Source organism: Zonotrichia albicollis, chromosome 4 (assembly GCF_047830755.1).
Source record: "Zonotrichia albicollis isolate bZonAlb1 chromosome 4, bZonAlb1.hap1, whole genome shotgun sequence".
NCBI lineage: Eukaryota > Metazoa > Chordata > Aves > Passeriformes > Passerellidae > Zonotrichia > Zonotrichia albicollis.
In genome coordinates this window covers 23,517,400-23,534,538 of record NC_133822.1, presented here as the reverse complement: position 1 = coordinate 23,534,538, position 17,139 = coordinate 23,517,400, and the positions used below count along the sequence as shown (strand labels likewise).

Genomic DNA, 17,139 nt, shown 5'->3' with positions numbered 1-17,139 from the left:
CAACCAAAGATATTTTTCTTCACTACACAGCTTTTAATACATAACTGGTCCCTTTAGGTATCTTGTGTGGGTGCTAAAAATCATTGGAGACCCCAGTGGGTAAGTTTTGGAAGCTGAGCTCCCCTCCCTGCGTGGTGTGAGCCAGGCTGGCTGGAGGTGGCAAGGAGAGGCTTGTCCCTACTCTTGGTGGCTTGTGAGATGCAGATGGGTCAGTCAGGCCTGTCCTGCAGCTCTGCAGTCACTGGGGTAAGGAACTGTGACCCTGCTGCTCACTGGGTCAGGGGAAGGGCATGGGGACAAGTAATGGGGAGGTTCAGTATTCTGTGCTTCTGCTGCTCAAGCGGTAAAAAAAATAAGGCATTGGGGGGGTGGGGAAAGAGCTGAGAGGAAAAAACAGCTGCATCTGACCTGAGAGCCTAATCCAAATGCTTACTTGCAATGCAGAATTACTAATGTACTTTGAGGTCTCAGTTGGGGACTCGCATGGGGGAGCCTTCTTGAAGGGATTCCATCTCACTGACTCACTGCTCTTGCCCCAGTGACTCACTCCTCTGGCTTTGGCTTCTTGGGAAGGGGGTGGGAAACAGCAAAATATGCACCCAGCCTGGTGAAAAGATCCAAGAGCTCTGCACTGGGAGAAGGGCAGGGAGTGTGAGAAGGATTTTCCTATTTTGCATGACTCCCAAGAGGCTTGGGCTGGGAAGGAGCAATAGCATCCTTTTCTCTTCTTGCAGACAGTGGACTTGAAGGACTGAACTTGAGGGCTGTTTCTCACCCTTGCCTCTACTGCACAAGGGCTTCTTTCTTTCTTTCTTTGATTTTTGTTTTTCTTTCTTTTAACCCATATTTAGTCCTCTCTAAGAGTTTCATTTAGGTTTTAGTTATGTTTTTAAATACAAAATATTTTTTTGATGGGAGTTGTTAAAGAAAAAAGTGAAGAATATTTTGGAAGACAGGCAAAGGAGTAAGCATGGTTCTTGGAAAATCCCCCTGATAAGTTAAAAAAATGCATGTCTGCTTTGCTGGTTGTAGGGTAGAAATATTTGAGTGTTTGCAATGGAAATGTGTGCATACATGTGTACATAATGGGGTGGATTATAAGATTTGCTCAGCATGAACTTCAGCATTTCCAACTGTGTAACCTGAGCAAGTTGGGAAGATGTGCAGATTTAATTACCCTGTAAATCTATTAGCTCTGAATTTCCTGGCATTTGTTTTGCTTATGACACAAGCTGTATGTTATTCACTTAGTGGATTTCTTAAAATCTGTCCACTTTTTTTTTAGTGCTTAAAGTGAGTAAATGCTGGTGTGAGAGTCCAAACAATTGTGTCTGCTCTTACAGTGGAACTCATTGCTGGTTTCAAATACCAGTTTTGTGTTACTCTTCATATTCTCCCCCAAATGAGGGAATTTCAGTATAGTTACTGAGGAGACATTAAATGATTTTACAGTATAATAAAGACATAAACCTAGGCTGTTTGTACCTACAGATGGATGGTGGGATTAATTTTTTTTGAGTACCTGACAGTTCCTCCTGCAGAGGGGTGACAGATCCCTTCAGATGGGGAGATTTTGGGGTGAGCCAGGAGGGAGCCACTAACACCCAGGAGGGTGGTATCTTGAATTGGTGGGTGTTCATAACCCTGGCATGTTGCATGGTTGCCTTGCCCTGGTCTGCTGGGAGAGCTGGGCTTGTTTTGCAGTGTGCAAAAGGTGCTGTCACTGCAGCCCCTCTCTGGCATGGCTCTGCTGGAAAAGGTGGGATTGTGCTGCTTCAATTGGTGTGTGGCACTTGCAGCTGATGCAGTGCGTTTTCCAGGCTCAGCAAAGCCTGCTACTTGTTTAAAAATTTAAATATTATTGGGAGGTGTCATTTTGGGCTCTTGACTTTTCTGCACTCCTTTTTTAATGAGTTCTTAGAAAGTCAGTTTTCTGAAGATGACTTTAATTTTTAGGCATGGTAGTGTCGTCTTCAAGCAACCAACTGGGCTGGTGCTGCTCTCCTCTGGCTTCAGGTCAGCTGGTGGAGAAGCCAGCACTGCCATGCACCTAGCAAAACCTGAGTGCTTTGCTTCACAGACCTTCATTTGATCAGACAAGAAGTAAAAAAGCCCCTGGTCCCTGAGGCAGCTGGAGAAAAGGGCCTTTGTGTGGCAGGAAGGGGCAGATGCTGTGCAGAGCTGCCGCCCGCGGCACAGCTGGTGCGCAGCCAAGTGCTCCTTTCCAAGAGCTGCCCAAAAATCCCCTGTGCACCCGGATGTGGTAGCTTTCCTGTGTTTGCTCACTGCAGCAGCATGGCTGGAGTTGTTTGTGTTCCCAAAAACACCCAGGATGTAGGCACGAGCCAGTGTCCAGGCAGATGAGTGCTGAAACTTCTCAGGGCTGCCTTTCCTTCCTGTGTGTAAACAGGAGTGCTGCTGTTTTGTTTTTCTGTTCAGGGTTCTGGGGGAAAGGGGAGGTGGAAGATAGTTACATCTGTCCTAAATCCCTGACTTTTTACAGAGGTTAAAATCCTAGCTGAACACATCTCTTTGCTATGTGGTGAGAACAGTTTAATAATTCAAACAGACTCCTTGTACTAACACATGTCTGCAATTAGTGCTGGGGCTGCCAGTGGGGTGTGAGGATAGCAGGAATCTGGCAGCTGAGCTGTCTGCAGAGGTATTAAGAACAAAAAGGGAAAAGAAGAAAAACAAAAGGCAGATTCTCAGTGCAAATGCTCTTTCCTCTGTTTTTTAAATTTTTGTAAAGGTGAACTCTCTTGGTCAAAGATGCACAGCTGAAAGCTGTAGACAAATAATTTCTTTCTTTTGCAAGCAAATTTATCTACAAGTTCTAAGGGTCAAAGTCTCAGTTTCCTTCCCAAATTGCCCTTTCGTGTTCCTGAGCACAAGGGAGGTTGCTACTGTGTCAGAATTGAGGGTTGGTTATTCTGGGGCTTTCCAGCTATGGAAGTGGCTGATGACTGCTGAGGTGCCTGTGGAAACAGAGAGGAGGAGGAGAAGGGGTGGCAGTGGGAGAATGTGCTTTGAAAAGAGAAGGAACAGCTTAGGTGGAGGTGGAAGTTTTGGGGAGCAAGAGGTCTGGCTGCCCCCAGACGGTTTCTGCTTTAGCTGCTGCTCAGATGCCTTTTCTTCTTTAGTTCTCTAAGCAAACATTCAATGAGACAATTGTTTTATTTGGGACAAAAAGTGATCTAGCTTTAAGCATTCACTGTAGTAGAGAAGTGTATCACATCTGAAAAATTCCTGTAAATCAAGGAGCCTGTGATTTTTTAAATCAATTTTTTAAATCATCCCTAAAATGGTCTGTTTGCTGAGTTCAGTAGCTGCACAGTCTGACCTGTGGCAGTCTCTATTGGCCAGTGTACAATGTTACATCACAGAACATTAAAAATAAACTTGATACTTATAATGAAACTAGAAAACCATTTTAGGAACCAACCATTTATTTGCTCTCAGATAATTCTATTATAAATGCATATTCTTTTCTTGCTCACAGCTTGCTGCTTTGCAGCTGCACGTGAAAAGGAGAAAGCACAAATATTGACAAATGTGTTTAACAGCCTTCCCCTCCTTGAGGTCCTCTTTCTCTCTGATTTTCTGAAGTTGAATGTTTGTTTCCTCCTTTGCCTTTCCTGAAGTGGTTTGAGTAAAATTCCCCATTCAGAAAGGAGAAAAAATAAGTAAAATCTGATGGGCCTAACTTCAGTCAAATGGAAAAGTAAAATAACATTTGATAAGATTTCATTCCATATCAAAGTAGTAATAGGCAGAAGGCTGATAAAAATCACTATTTGTGAATTTGCCAAAAATAGCTGAGTAGCCTGTGACCATGTTTCTTTAAGCTGAGTCTGTTAAATTATAGCATCTAAATAGTGAGACTAAGTCAACACATAGGTATGATGTTTTCAAAGATGACATCCTGAAATTGGATGATGCTGGTGGTAAAGCAGCTGCATGTGGAACCATGGTACAAATACTGCAATAGCCATATTCCAGCATCTGCTACTCATCAGTCAGAGTAATGCATGCAAGAATTAGAATGAAGGAAATGCTCCAGCTTTAGGAAAATATGTAAACAAATATAATTGACTCTTGCCATTGCTCCAAATGAAAAGAAATGTGTAGACTGGGGGGAGAAGCATTGTCCCTAAGAAAGGCACTGCTTTTTTATAGGCTCATCCTTGACTTCTTCCCTGGATGGAAAGTATTTCTGTGCCTTGTTTACACATTAATGGCTGCCTGCCCTGTTTTATTCAGTGTCTTTATTGATGTACCAGGATGTTCAACTACTCTTGTACATCCTTTTTCTTTTTTCTTTGCATAGTGGGCTGTTGTAGTTTATATCCTTATTGGGGAAGCACCTGGTTGTGAAGTGCTAGTGAGTCGTTGGGTATGAAAATTAAAATAAACGAGGCTTTCTAAGGTGGTCACAACCTTCTTGCAGAGTCCTCTAAGAGTTTATTAGTTTATGACTTAAAGTAAATATGAGCCACAAATCTGTTTTGCCATTTGTAAAGGCTTTTCTTGAGCTAGTTTGTAATTCCAGCATAGCAGCTGTGGTCCTCTGTTTATTGCCTTGTATTCAGTCAATATTTTCTTTTCCTCATTGTCGGTCAGAATTGACTCAAGACTTACTGATTTTGAAAAAAGGCACAGTTAGCATTTGGAGGAGGTGCTTGAACATCCAGGAGCTCTGTGAGAGCCAGCTGTGCTCAGGGTTTTCAGCATGAGGCTTCAAGGCCACAGGTGCTGCTGGAGCTGTGAAATGTGAGGGTGTGAGCACACTGCTTCCCTTGTGGGTTTGCACAATATTGACTTGTTTAATTCTCAATTTAGCCTACAGGAAGCTGAATCTTGAATTTCAGTGTTTGTTTCTGCAGGAGAGAGCACGATGAAGAGCCAAGATCAATACTGCTTGCAAAAACTAAACAGATCAAACAAACTTGGACTTTTATAGCATCGTGCCTGAGCTGACAAAGATTCCTATATAAGATGCTAGATAATGGCTCATTGTTCAGAAAATCTCATTAAAATTCACTATGCAAGTATTTTTATCCAAAAATAGAATTCTTTGTGTCAATGAAATGAATAGGAATGATTTGTTGCAGTGCAGATTTTTCATCTGTCTAAGATGTAGTTTTCTGATATTGGAAGGAAGATGAAGAGACAGAGTTTTTGGCTATTGATGGGAACTGCATTGGAGTTGGGAGGAAATAGATTGCAAGGTTTGGTTTGTGCTCATTTTGAATAATAAACAAACATGGAATTACTCTGCTGCATACAGATCTAACATGTGCTGCTGGTGTAAGGAATTCAGTGCAATAGACAAAGTGGTAATTAGTACTGGCTGTCAGGAGCTTTAGCTCTGGGGCCTAGAAGCTGGATATGGGCTCTAGGTGGAATGCTACTTCTAAAATAGATACATAAATCAACCAGGAAACCCATTTTATAGCAAATGTGTTAATTGCTTGGCTGTGGATGTGCACGGACTCGTTTTCCTGGAGCACACGGAGTGTTCTGCACAGCTAAAACAGTCATATGTGGTGTCAATCTGTGCTGGAATGTGTTTCATTTTTCTTCTGTGCTTCAGTGAACATTAACCCCCTACATTCTATTCCATAGACAATATGTTCTGGTGATAGATCCTGCAGGATCTTTCACTCTGTCTGAGGGAGATATGCTTTCCCATTTTCCCCACTATGGTACACTGTAGTGAGTACCTTTGGTGTGGCAGGAGGAGACTGCTTCAGGACATGAGTACCATGCTTCCATTTGTGTTGCAGTTCAATGAGAGGCTCTTCTGTTGCAATGCATGCCTCTGAGAGGACTTTTGTTCTAGCTGTAGCTCTTCAGCTTGAAGCAGTGGTTGGAGGAGGAGGTTGTTAGACAGGGCTGGTAGATCCTGCTGCTGACTGGCACGGATGACCAGGGCACATATAGAATTGTTCTCATCTATTCCCTCCTGGAGATGGCATGACAGGCAAGGAGATAAACTTTCCCCTGCTTTTTTGTCTCCACAGCACTTCACAGAGTTCCTGGATGAATTTTCACCTGATGTCCTAGGCCAGCTGTTGAATGATCCCTTCTTGTCTGAGAAGAATGAAATCATGGAGGTGGAACTGTCCCCAGCATCGCCAGCACCCCTCATCCAGGCTGAGCACAGCTATTCCCTCTGTGGGGACTCCCGACCCCAGTCTCCCCTGACCCACATCTCCACTGATGACAACTTCAATGAAGGTACAGCACACTGAGCCCAAGTTCTTTTGTTGTGATGATGCAGTAATGAAATGCTCCTGGTGGAACTGTGGCTGTGGAAAATGGTGATGCATAGAAATTGATGAAAACCCACAGCATTTTTAACAGCTACCTGTAATTCAGCAGTTATAAACTGCTGGAGAGGAAAAAGGAGAAAGGCAAAAATGGTGGGAGGAGGAGATCCAACCTTCTTGTTCTGGTATGAAGTGGTTGGTGGAGGAGCAAGACCATGAATATCTGGTAACTACAAGGAATAATTGCAATGCCAGACTCCTAAAAATTGGTTTATCTTCACCATTAGCTTTACAGTACAAAGCAGTGGAGTGTTAAGCTGCATTAGAATAAAAGGGAGAGAGATTAGTGTTTTTGGCTAAGCATTGACCAGCTAAACTGTTTGTGAAGATCCACTAGACAGGTCTTCAAAGACTGACAGTTTTGTAGTCCAAAATCTTCGGTTGGAGCAAGATGAAATCTTTTAGAGATTTGACTAGAGGACAACTAATAAAACCTGTGAGAAGGATTTTTCAATGTGAGACAGGATTTTTGGAAATAATTGGGAAATACAATCTACAGAAAGTTTTCAATTTTTCTATTTCCTAGCTGTTTTATAGGAATATTTTTAAATTAACACACACAGGAGATATTAATTGATGAAGGGAAAGCAAGCACAAGGAACATCAGAAACCAAGCTTTTCTGGAAGTTAAGTTAGGGAGAGGTTTCAAATTAGGCTAAAAGTGAGGGGAGTTTCCTTTGGGGAAAATTCCTGAAGAAATTCATACTGCTGAGACCACTGTAATAGAGCTGTAGTCAAATGATGTTTTAAAAAGCCAAGAAACATTAACAAGTGGGTTTAAAAATAGAAAATGAATGGAAAACATTTCATCTTATGTTCACTCTGCAGAGTGTTTCATAAGAGAGGAGGAGGAGTTGTTCTTGGTGTTTGGGATTTTATTTAATCCTAACCCCAGAATCATGCTCATGACCATTCTGCACCTGTTGACTTCAAAAGAGTGAAGCTCAGAGAATTACTTAAGGAAATTGCAGTATTAGAGTGAACCTGGCTGTCTGATAGATATTCAAAGGCATCACCCTGATGATTTTCCATTCCTTGAATCTGTGAGAGCAGGAAAAGAGGATTTTGTGGATGGCAGTAGCAAAAAAGGCACATTTATTTCTGGACTTTGATATATATAGAATTCCAAAAGTGACCATGGCTTGGAGGATCAAATTGCCAGTTCTCCAACCACACTGGTCAAACCAACAGTCCATCAATTCTCTCTTCCTTCAGAAAGGAATGCAAAACAATCATTATCTACATGAAAAGTGCATGAGAAACTCCATTACAAAAATGTAAGCATCAAAAAGCTTAGAAAAACTTTAAAAGAACAGAGCAACACCCCCTGCCCCAAGTCTTCCACCACCTTTTTGAAAATGTTTAGTGTTTCCTCTCAGCCAATGTTATTTAATGTTTCATTTCAGCCATTATGGTGGAGTAATTGGTTGCTCTGATTCCATTTTCCTGCCCTCTGCAGCAGGGGAATGAGTAATTTCTGCTGGGAGCTGTTTCTTGCTGGCCTATGCTTAGCCATTACCGTAATTTCTGCAGCTGCTGAATTGACCTATTCCTGTAATTGTAAATTTTACATATAGTTTTTTCTAAAAAGAGCTAGAACTGTAAAACTTTGGAAACTCATAAGTTTGGGTTTAACTTTTCCGAGAAGTCCTGTTAAGTTCAAGGTGAGCACACATTTAAGTGTCCATAAAGTCAAGGTCCAAACACTGGTTTTCCCCATTTACTCTTCTGACTTCACTGTATTGAGGCCATTTCCCAAGCTTTGTACAGAATAACGTTTTGGAATACTTGCAGCCTGTTGCTAGTGTGGGCTCTCTGAAGGTATCAATTTTAAAGCACATGTGTACAAGACATCTGGCATTTAATGTATTACTTGGTTTCTTCCCATGATGAGAATCTATTCTTAGATTCAGTTTTGCATAAAAGATATTAAAATTACTACTTTAAAACCTTTGCATAAAAAATTTTAAAGATACTGGAGGGAGAGACATTTCCAGGCTTGACCTGCCTGCTTGCAGCAGGCTGATCACTTTCGTTTGCCTGAAGTGGTGAATAAGGCATATGGGGAGGGCTTCAGGCTGCAGCATGAAAAAGGAGGCTGTGTCCTGTGTACAAACTGTCCACACCAGCTGCACTGCCACCTCTCTCCCACCAGCTTTCTGCTTTCTAGTTTTGGGCCCTGAGGTTTCTGAAACAACTGCAGAGTGGCTGTGGAGAAGGACAGTGGGTAGCTGTGGAGTGGAAAATGCTCTTGAAAGGACATGAAGAAGCTGGGAGTAGGGCTGATGGGTAAGGGACATCTCATCTCAGCCTGTTGGGGCACAGAGTAATTTCTGACAGCTGTAAAGAAATAGGGAAAGAAGCCTGATTTTCTGTTGTGGTTGGGGCCGGTTTGTCTTCAGTTTTCCAGTCTCTGCAGCCTTCTAGAAAGGGAGGGCTGTGGGTCAGACAGCCAGGAGCAGGGCAAGACCCCAGTTTCAGCAGGCACTAGGGTTATTCTTGTGACTAACAGGCTCAAGAGTGTAGGCTCTTTCCCTGCCCTCCCATGATTGATCTTGTTAGCTGTGGGCAAAACTTTGGGATTGTGCTGTCCCTTGTTTTGGGCATGTGAGATGCCTGGATGACAGAGCCTGCAGCATCTCTGTGGGGCTCCTCATCCTCTGAGATCAGTTCAAGTGCTGGGAGTGTGTTGTGGTGGGTGTGTATTTGATTTTCCTGCTGTTTTTCACTTTGTGAGCCTGGCAGGGCAGAGCCAATGGACACTGGCCAGTCACTTGGGTGCTGTGTCTCAGATTGTGCCCAGGTTGCTGGGTTCATTCCTTCCCCAGTCCCTGCAGGGCTCTGCTTTTGGGGCTGGTCTGGGTCCCCACCTGCCCCTCCTGTTGGTGCTTTCCTGCTCAGGAATGCTTTGAAATTACTTTTGGATGTGAAGAGGCTTGTCTTGGCTGAAGGTTTGACAGACTGATTGCTGAAATGGTGTGTTTGTGTTTTACTCCTAGCTGTGCCAAAACTGGGGCTGGCCCCAGACTGTAACCTGTATTGTTACTGGGTTTTTTACTGCTGAGGTTATGATTTTCTGTAATGTGCTTTTAAAACTCGAATTTTCTTTTTCAACTTCTAAACTTCAAGTCCATCTCCATACATAGTTTGAAAAACATAAACAAATAAGAAAAACCCAAGCAAAACTCCCAACACCATGGCTCCCACTTTTCTCCCTTCAACAATAAATCCATCCCTCATCTCAGGCAGGGCTATGAAAAACCCTTGCTTAGGTATGGCAGTCACAAGCAGTAATCAGTGTCATGTGCTGTTTCTGCATAGAGGCACCTCTGGGCTTGAGCCTCAGGTTGGTCTTCATGTGTTTTATTTGTATCCATGTGTGTGCATGCATTTAATGTATATGTGAGTCATAAGAGTTTTATTATTTGTATTAGGTTATATTACACATCCTAATTTATTTTCTGTATATAGAGAGGTACAATGTCCTGCTACTGCCTGTTTTTGTCCAAATACTGAATCTATGTAGTGTGAACAATGAAATTGGAAATTGCTGCTGCCCGGACTTTAAAGAAAACAAAAATGAAAGAAGAAATTCACTTGTGCTTTCAAAAGTTGCTGTCAAAACCATACTGGTAATTTTTTTAGGGCATATTCCTGCAACTTGTTTTCTGTGTCTTTTTTTTTTCTTTTGTGTGTTTATTTAGGAAATGAGGAGAAAGCCATTTAGTGGGAGTGGCCTGTGTTTGTATTGATTTTTATGTGGAAAGGTAGCAGTCAGTCCTTGTCACCATCTGCAGTGTTCAAGTCATAGAAACATAGAATACTCTGTGTTGGAAGGGACCCATCAGGACCATCAAGTCCAGTTCCTGGCCCTGCACAGGACACCTCAAGAATCACACCATGTACCTGAAAGCATTGCTCTGTATGAGAACAACTAAATTCATACCACAGTATGAGAAGATTTTTGAACTTCTGTATATCCGGGGTCCACAGTCTCAACAGATCACTCTGAATCAACCCTGTAACTCCTACTTGAGCAGCAGCATGTCTGAAAAATGCTAGTTTTGATTTAGAGGTGGGCGTTTACTTATGGTTACTGTTAATTGTCGGCTTTATTTGCAGTCTGGCCTCCAGTTCCACACAGACGAGATCTCATTATAGCCTTTGTTTCTTTTACAGAACCATCTGCTCTCTGAAACTTCTTTTCCTAGGTGTTTGTAGGCTGTGATTAAGTTCTCTCTTGACTGCTGCTTGGATACAGTCTAAATGAACTGCACTTCCTTGGTGTTTCCCCTTAGGTGGAATCTTCTGGACCTTCACCTGTTGCTGTGCCTTTCTCAATACAGGGACCTTTGTAGTTTCTTTTTCAAACTCTTTGTCAAGTGACTACAGGAACTGATTTCCCAGGAATAGTTTCCCTGATGTTGCGTGTTACAGGAATACTCCTCCCACTTCCAGTCCTGCTGTTTGTTAAATCAGTGATCTCATTTTTTCTGTACTGTTGCACTGACAGCTTGTGCTCAGTTAGTTATGTACTGTGAACATCATGTCCATTTTCACGTGTGTTGAAGCCTTAATACAGATCTTAATACAATTTTTCTCCTCCCACCCCGTACAGCATCCATGGTGCTTCTATGGATAACGTTCTCATACTTGAAAAGAAAAAAAATCATAATCTTTTATAGGATATTTAATGTTATCCAACTTTAAGGCTGTAAATCCAGCTACTACCTCAGTCTGTGCCTGATTCCCATATATATAAATATGATTGATTTTTGTTTCTATCTTAATAACTTTGATAGTTATGCAGATTATCTGTGGGTTTTACATGGACCCCATGCTGGTCAAAGAGGGGATGCTGGTATGAACGATGATCATTTGTTATGAGAAAAGCTGTTTCTGCTGTGTATTGTAATTACTGTGTATTACTGCTGCTTATCTTTGCCCCTTTATTGAATTTTCCCTTCCTGGCACTTTAGAAAGGACCCCAATGTTTGGTAGTCAAACAGTCTCTCTTTTGTCACAGCCCTTCTGAGGGCTCCGGTTTCGTTATTTGCGGTGGGAGCGTGTGCGCACCGGGAGGGGGAAATGCCATCTGGAAAATCTGTAAGAGGAGCTGTTTGTGGATGAATGTGGGCTCTCACCTCCCAAAGGGGAGAGGGGGAGAGGTAGAGGCGTTGGAGTTCAGCATTTCAGGCAGAATAAACAGGGCTTGTGTCTGACAGGGAGTGTTATGTGAGCCCAGAGCTGGGCACTGAGAGCCATCCAAACCCAGGGCAGTGAGAAGGAAGCAGTTATTTCTCCAATGCACATTTCTCCAAAGCTGGGGACACTGAACTTCCTTCCCTGCAAGTAGCATGTCCAGCAGCATGCCCAAAATGTATGCATCAGAAGCCCTTTTGGGCTCATGGTGCAGAGGTGCTTCTCTGACAGATCAAGGAGACATTTTCTCTAAAAACAACTTGTGAGCCTCTTCTAAGAGGTGCTTTCCCTTTGCAGTTAGCTGGCTCCCAGCTGGCAGCTGTTCTATGGTGGTGACACCTTTAGGTCCCTGTGTATAGAGGCACTCCCCTCAGAGGGAGGATTCAAGTGAGGATGGACACTTGTCCAAAGGCCAGCTTTGCACACAGGGACCCTTGGTGCAGTTTAAGCACCCTCTGTATCAAGGTGTGTCATTAACATGTGGTGAGTTGAGCTTGAGACTACACATGATTGTTTCAGAAGCCAGGTGAGCTGTGCATGCAGCCCTGTGGTGCATGGTGGCAGTGTAAGGTCTGCCAAAAGGAATTAGTTGAAACCCTATTGTTCAAATCTGTAACACAGCTGAAAAGGGAGGTTATTTAAGTGCACTTGGCTGGAGAACACTTTGACTCATTAGGGAACTTCCTGCATTACCCTGTTCGGAGATGGCTTTTCTGATACCTGTGCAGAGCACTTTGATAGTCTGTGGTCACCTTAAATTTTCCGTTTTGTTTTTCTCCAAGTTACTTTATCCATTGCTTGAACTTTATTATTTATCATTGCTTGAACTGTACCAAGGAGGCAAAAGCTGCCTCTTCATTCTGGTGATACAGATAAGGATATATCCCTTAATAATTCTAGAGGTCTTTTTTGCACACTGGTTTGAAATGTTATTCAGTGCATGCATCTGTTCTCTGTGATGGAGATCTGTAATGCTGGTATGGGCTTTTATCCCCCTCAAAGATTGGATTCAGTGATACACCCTTCATGTGGGTTGTTTACATAGTGGTGCTATCTTACTTTTTACTGCAGGGGAAAAAAAGGTGAAAGTCAGGTTGATTTTCTGGGTACTTGGATTCTCTGTACTTGAGAGATGCAGAGTGCATCTCTCGATTATTTAGAAATGAACAATAAATGCACATGCAACTTAAATATCCAGCAATAAGTGTTTCTGTAAACTCTAATGAAAAGTGCTGAAAAGAATGTGGGGAGCAAGGGATACCATTTTAGTTATTTTTGTAAGTTTTTCTTTACATCTATCAGAAAGGGTGGAATTTAGTCAGTGTTGGAGAAGATCTACTTTTTCACAGGAAAGGAAGTAGTATGTTGGGCAAGATTGAAGAATTAGTTGGATAGAAATAAAAAAAGAAAGCAAAACCTTCTGGGAACTCTAATATTAGAAAAACTGTACAGCTGAGGTAAGCATTTTTCACCTTGTTTTCCACTTTGCTTACCCTGTCTTTCTATAACATATCCATGGAACAGGAAGAGAAACAAAATTTTGCAGTTCTTCTGAGAGATATGAATATCCTAGAAAGCTGTACATGGTCTTATTAAGAGACTATGAAGGATTTTTAAAATATGTGTATAAATACAGATATATAAAAAAAAGGGTTTTTATAAACACAGAAATGGTATCTATTAATTATGACATGTAAAAACACAGCTGTTGTCGGTTGTGTGTTTTTCATGTGTGCCTGAATCACACACACAGATTACAGCTGCAGCTGTGGTGCTTGGGGGAGCACATTTCTGTTGACAGTCATCATCACAGTGCGTGAGGTGTGCAGTGGAAGATGTGTACTGAACAAGTCTGCAGGAGTAGAGGCACAAGCTTGATGACAGAAGAAGCACACAAAAGCTTTCTGAAGAAATGTAATTTTAGTCTTGGACACAGGAGATCTTAGGTGCATGTGTCACAAACCCTGGGTGGCTGTGATGAATGGGTTTTTTGGATGGCTGAGTTGAAACTCTGATGTTTAACTTGCAGCAGTGGTAGGTGCTCACAGCCCAACCTGAAAGCATGCTGGATTTTGATCAAGTGTAGTGACAGGGCTAAATCATCTGAAAAATCCAATTCCAGTTTTTTCCAGCTGGCCATTTGAAATTACTATTTACTTTTTGGCCTTAGTCTCCCCATGTCTTACTTGAATTTTCAGCTCCACTGTGAAAATGAATTCAGATTGTGCAGTGTCTCCCTAGGAGCGAATTAAATAGCCCTGTGGGAACAAAATATGGATTGTATTTGGTAAAGGAGAGGTGAGGCTGTGCATGAGCCAGTGCAAAGAACAAAACATGGAATATCTTCTCAATTAGTGAAGCACCATGTGTTCTGCTTGTTGGATAAAGCATGGGTTCTGTAGAGAAACTGTTTGGTCATGTTATTAAAGCATTCCTATTTTTAGGTGTATTGGATGTGCAAAAGGACACTGAGTTAAACATTCACATGTATTTCTTAATACTTGGGTGCTTTGCAGCCTGAATGTTCAGTTCACCTGTGCAATTTACCAGCACCAGGGCATTGCAGGTAGGAGTGTTAGCTGGAATTTTGCCAAGTACTGTGTGGACTCCTAAATTACATGTTCCATGTGCCAAAATGCCTAGCATTCATGGACTTGGGAAAGTGTAGGTAAAGGGGAATGCTACTCATCTAAACAGTCATTGCATGATGGAGTTCTGAGGTTTGTAGAAAATTTCAGCTGGGGAGGGAACTGACAGCCAGGATCACTTTTTCAACAGTGAACTGTTTTGAAGCCTGAGAAGAGATTTTTCAAGAGAGCCAAAGTGACAATACCTAGGATGTGTATTTTCTTGGCCATTTGGAGAGCCAAATCTCTTGTTTAGGCTGTCTTGTCTCAATATCTGGATGACTTGCAGCATATTTTGTTTCACCTTTGAGGATGTAGCGTTGCCCTATCCCTATTTGTCTAGAATTCATACCATCATGAAGATCATCCTCTCAGCTTTTCATTTTGGACTATGGCTCTAAAGTTCACATGTACCTCCTGGATCACATCAAATATAAACATAAACACCTCTAACTTCTTGACTCCAGTCATTTACTCTTACCACAGCACATCTTGCTTGGTTTGGTTTGGAGAAGACACCTTTTACTCCAGTGGGTCTCTTGAGCCAGCTCCTGTTGTCCTTTTCATTCCAGTATTTCACATGCACCTTCTTTGTTGTTCTCATTATTCTGTGAAACCTCTGTTGTGGTTCTCTGAAACACTCTTATCTTGGAGGGTGTACCATACCTCTCTGCATGACCACTGATCTATTAGCCTGCTCCATTTCCCCTCTTTGCCTAAGTTTTTTCTCATTTTGTGTTACCTTCTCAAGGGCTTTGGGAGAAGGGTTGCCACTTTGCTCTGCTAGTGCAGTGCTTGGCAGAGCAAACTAAGATGCTAGGGAACTATTATAAGAGTAAACTAAGAATGATTTTCAGGTAATTTCAACCTGTTATTCTCAGGAAGAGGAGAAAGGAGAGTGGGAAATAAATCCCTTGGAGCAGAGAAGGGTTGTTGGTGACTTCAGAAGCTAGAATGTGTCAAAACAAAGTAACTTGTAGCACAACACTCCCTGATCCAGGTAGGGAATGTGTAAGTGCAATCTGGAAAAAGGGGGAAGGGGAGGGGGTAGGGGGTTAAGAGAGTATCAAGGTGAGATTTAGGAGAGTATCAAGATGAGATTTAATCAGTCCCCCATCCCTTCCTTTCACAGGATTGTTCATCTGGAATGACAGCTGTCACCGTGCATTGTGAGAGGCAGTGTCAGAGAAGTGCCAGATGCAGTTGTTCAGAATGATCTCAGTGCAAAGTGCAGTGTGTTGCTGTCCTGGAAACCTCTGTAACCCTGCAGACTGGTTAGACTGGCTTAAAGCCTGCAATAACTCTGAGCAGTTTATGCAGATCTAAGTGGTGATGGCAGGGATGTCAGGTTAATCAGCAGAGTTGCTTCCAGAGGAGTAAAATGATGGATTCCAGAGGAGTGAAGTGACCAGCCCAAGGCCAGCATAGCTTGGTGTCTTAGAGCAGCTGAATATTCGTGATGAGTCTGGGGATTAGAGGTGATAAAAATCATAAAGTGCAGCCTTAGAGGACATGCCCTATTGTGCTGGTCACCCATGGCTGGATTTCCCTTCTACTTTCATGATGCTACAAATTTAAGAAAATTAAGGGCTAATTACTGGCTTCATTAATAGCTCTAATTTATCCATAGCCTTCACAATGGTGCTGCCCCAGGGGTAGCTCGACCCAAAGGTGCAAGAGGCAGCAAAAGGAGGCTCTGCCCAAGGTGATGTGGGGCCAGTTTTGACTCAAGTTATCCAAACAAGCATTTGGAAGTTGCATTTGCCAAGGGATTCTGGGTTTCCAGGCAGGTACCACTTTAAAGGTTTTACCTGAACAGTGCATACACAGCAAGCTGGGAGGGAGCTGCTGCTTTTGTGTTGTGACTGGAGAGGCTCAGGGAGGGTTGAAAAACAGCAATGTCCTCTCTCCTGAGTTAATATTTAGGCAAGCCTACCTATTTTTTTTCCCATAAATACTTCTATTTTTGCATTTTTGCATTTCCCAGGAAGCTTTGGGAGCAAGCTCTCCAGAAGTTTAAATATGGTGTTTAGCCCTTGCAGTTAACCTGGCAGAGTGCTGGCCTTGCTGTTCTTGAGCTTCTGATTACAGGATACATATTTTTCATGTTTAATTCCTTGGTGTGTCTTTACTCAAATTACCTCCTTCCTTGCCAATGGTGGAGGTTAGGTCCCACCACAAAGTAATTACCAGCACTGGAGATGCACATTCTCCTCCCTTCCTCCAGGCACCCAGCTTCTGCCCAGTGCCTGTGTGCTCTGTGTGTGTGTGGTCTTAATAGCAAGGACACACAGCAGCACAGGCTGTAAGCCCACTCTTGTTTTTGTTACCTGTTTGCAGCTGAGCTCTGTGGACATCTCACCAGCTTGATACACTCAGCTGTGAATGAAGGGTCTTGTGCAGCCTTGCAGAGTGCTGGTGGCACAGCCACAGCCCCAAGGCTGCCTCCCAGGATGCTGGTGCAACGCACAGTTAATTCACTGCTCTGTTGCTTTTACCAGCCCTACAGTGTGTGTTTTTGCTCTCTCTTTTAATTTCATATGTGCAGTAACGAATCTGCTTGAAGGCAGTAGAAAGCTTTGAAAGAAAGATCAGCACTTTTCTTCCTTTTAGGTATATTTGCTGTCAGATTCCAGCTGCTCTGTTTAATGGATATGCCTCTCACAACCACTGCTCAGTCATGGCAGAGCACTGTGCCACATGCAGCTGGGATGCAGTGCCCCTGGTATAGGATACTCTCCTGCGAGAGAAAAGACTAAACTCTTTCAGTTGGAACAGGAAGTTTTCTAAGGCAGAATTGCAATTGACAAAAAAGCATTTGATTATTTTGCATTTTTAAAGAGGGTTGTTAACAGCCTTGTGGAATTGTTTCAAAGGTTGAGTCTTTCTAAGTTCTTAGTACTCTATTATACTTCAGACCTGTGACCATGTTCACAGGAGTCTCAGGTTGAGGGAAGAGACAAGGATCTGACTCC

The 17,139-nt window shown here is 42.6% G+C and overlaps 1 protein-coding gene across 2 annotated transcripts in view; it reads left to right on the top strand.

The window, feature by feature from the left end:
- CREB3L2 (cAMP responsive element binding protein 3 like 2) overlaps positions 1-17,139 on the top strand; it is a 74,428-nt gene that overhangs the window by 32,390 nt on the left and 24,899 nt on the right. For both annotated transcript variants that reach the window (XM_014264063.3, XM_005482770.4), the window contains exon 2: positions 6,027-6,243. In XM_014264063.3, the coding sequence (XP_014119538.1) occupies positions 6,027-6,243 (217 nt within the window). The remainder of the gene's footprint in view (positions 1-6,026; positions 6,244-17,139) is intronic.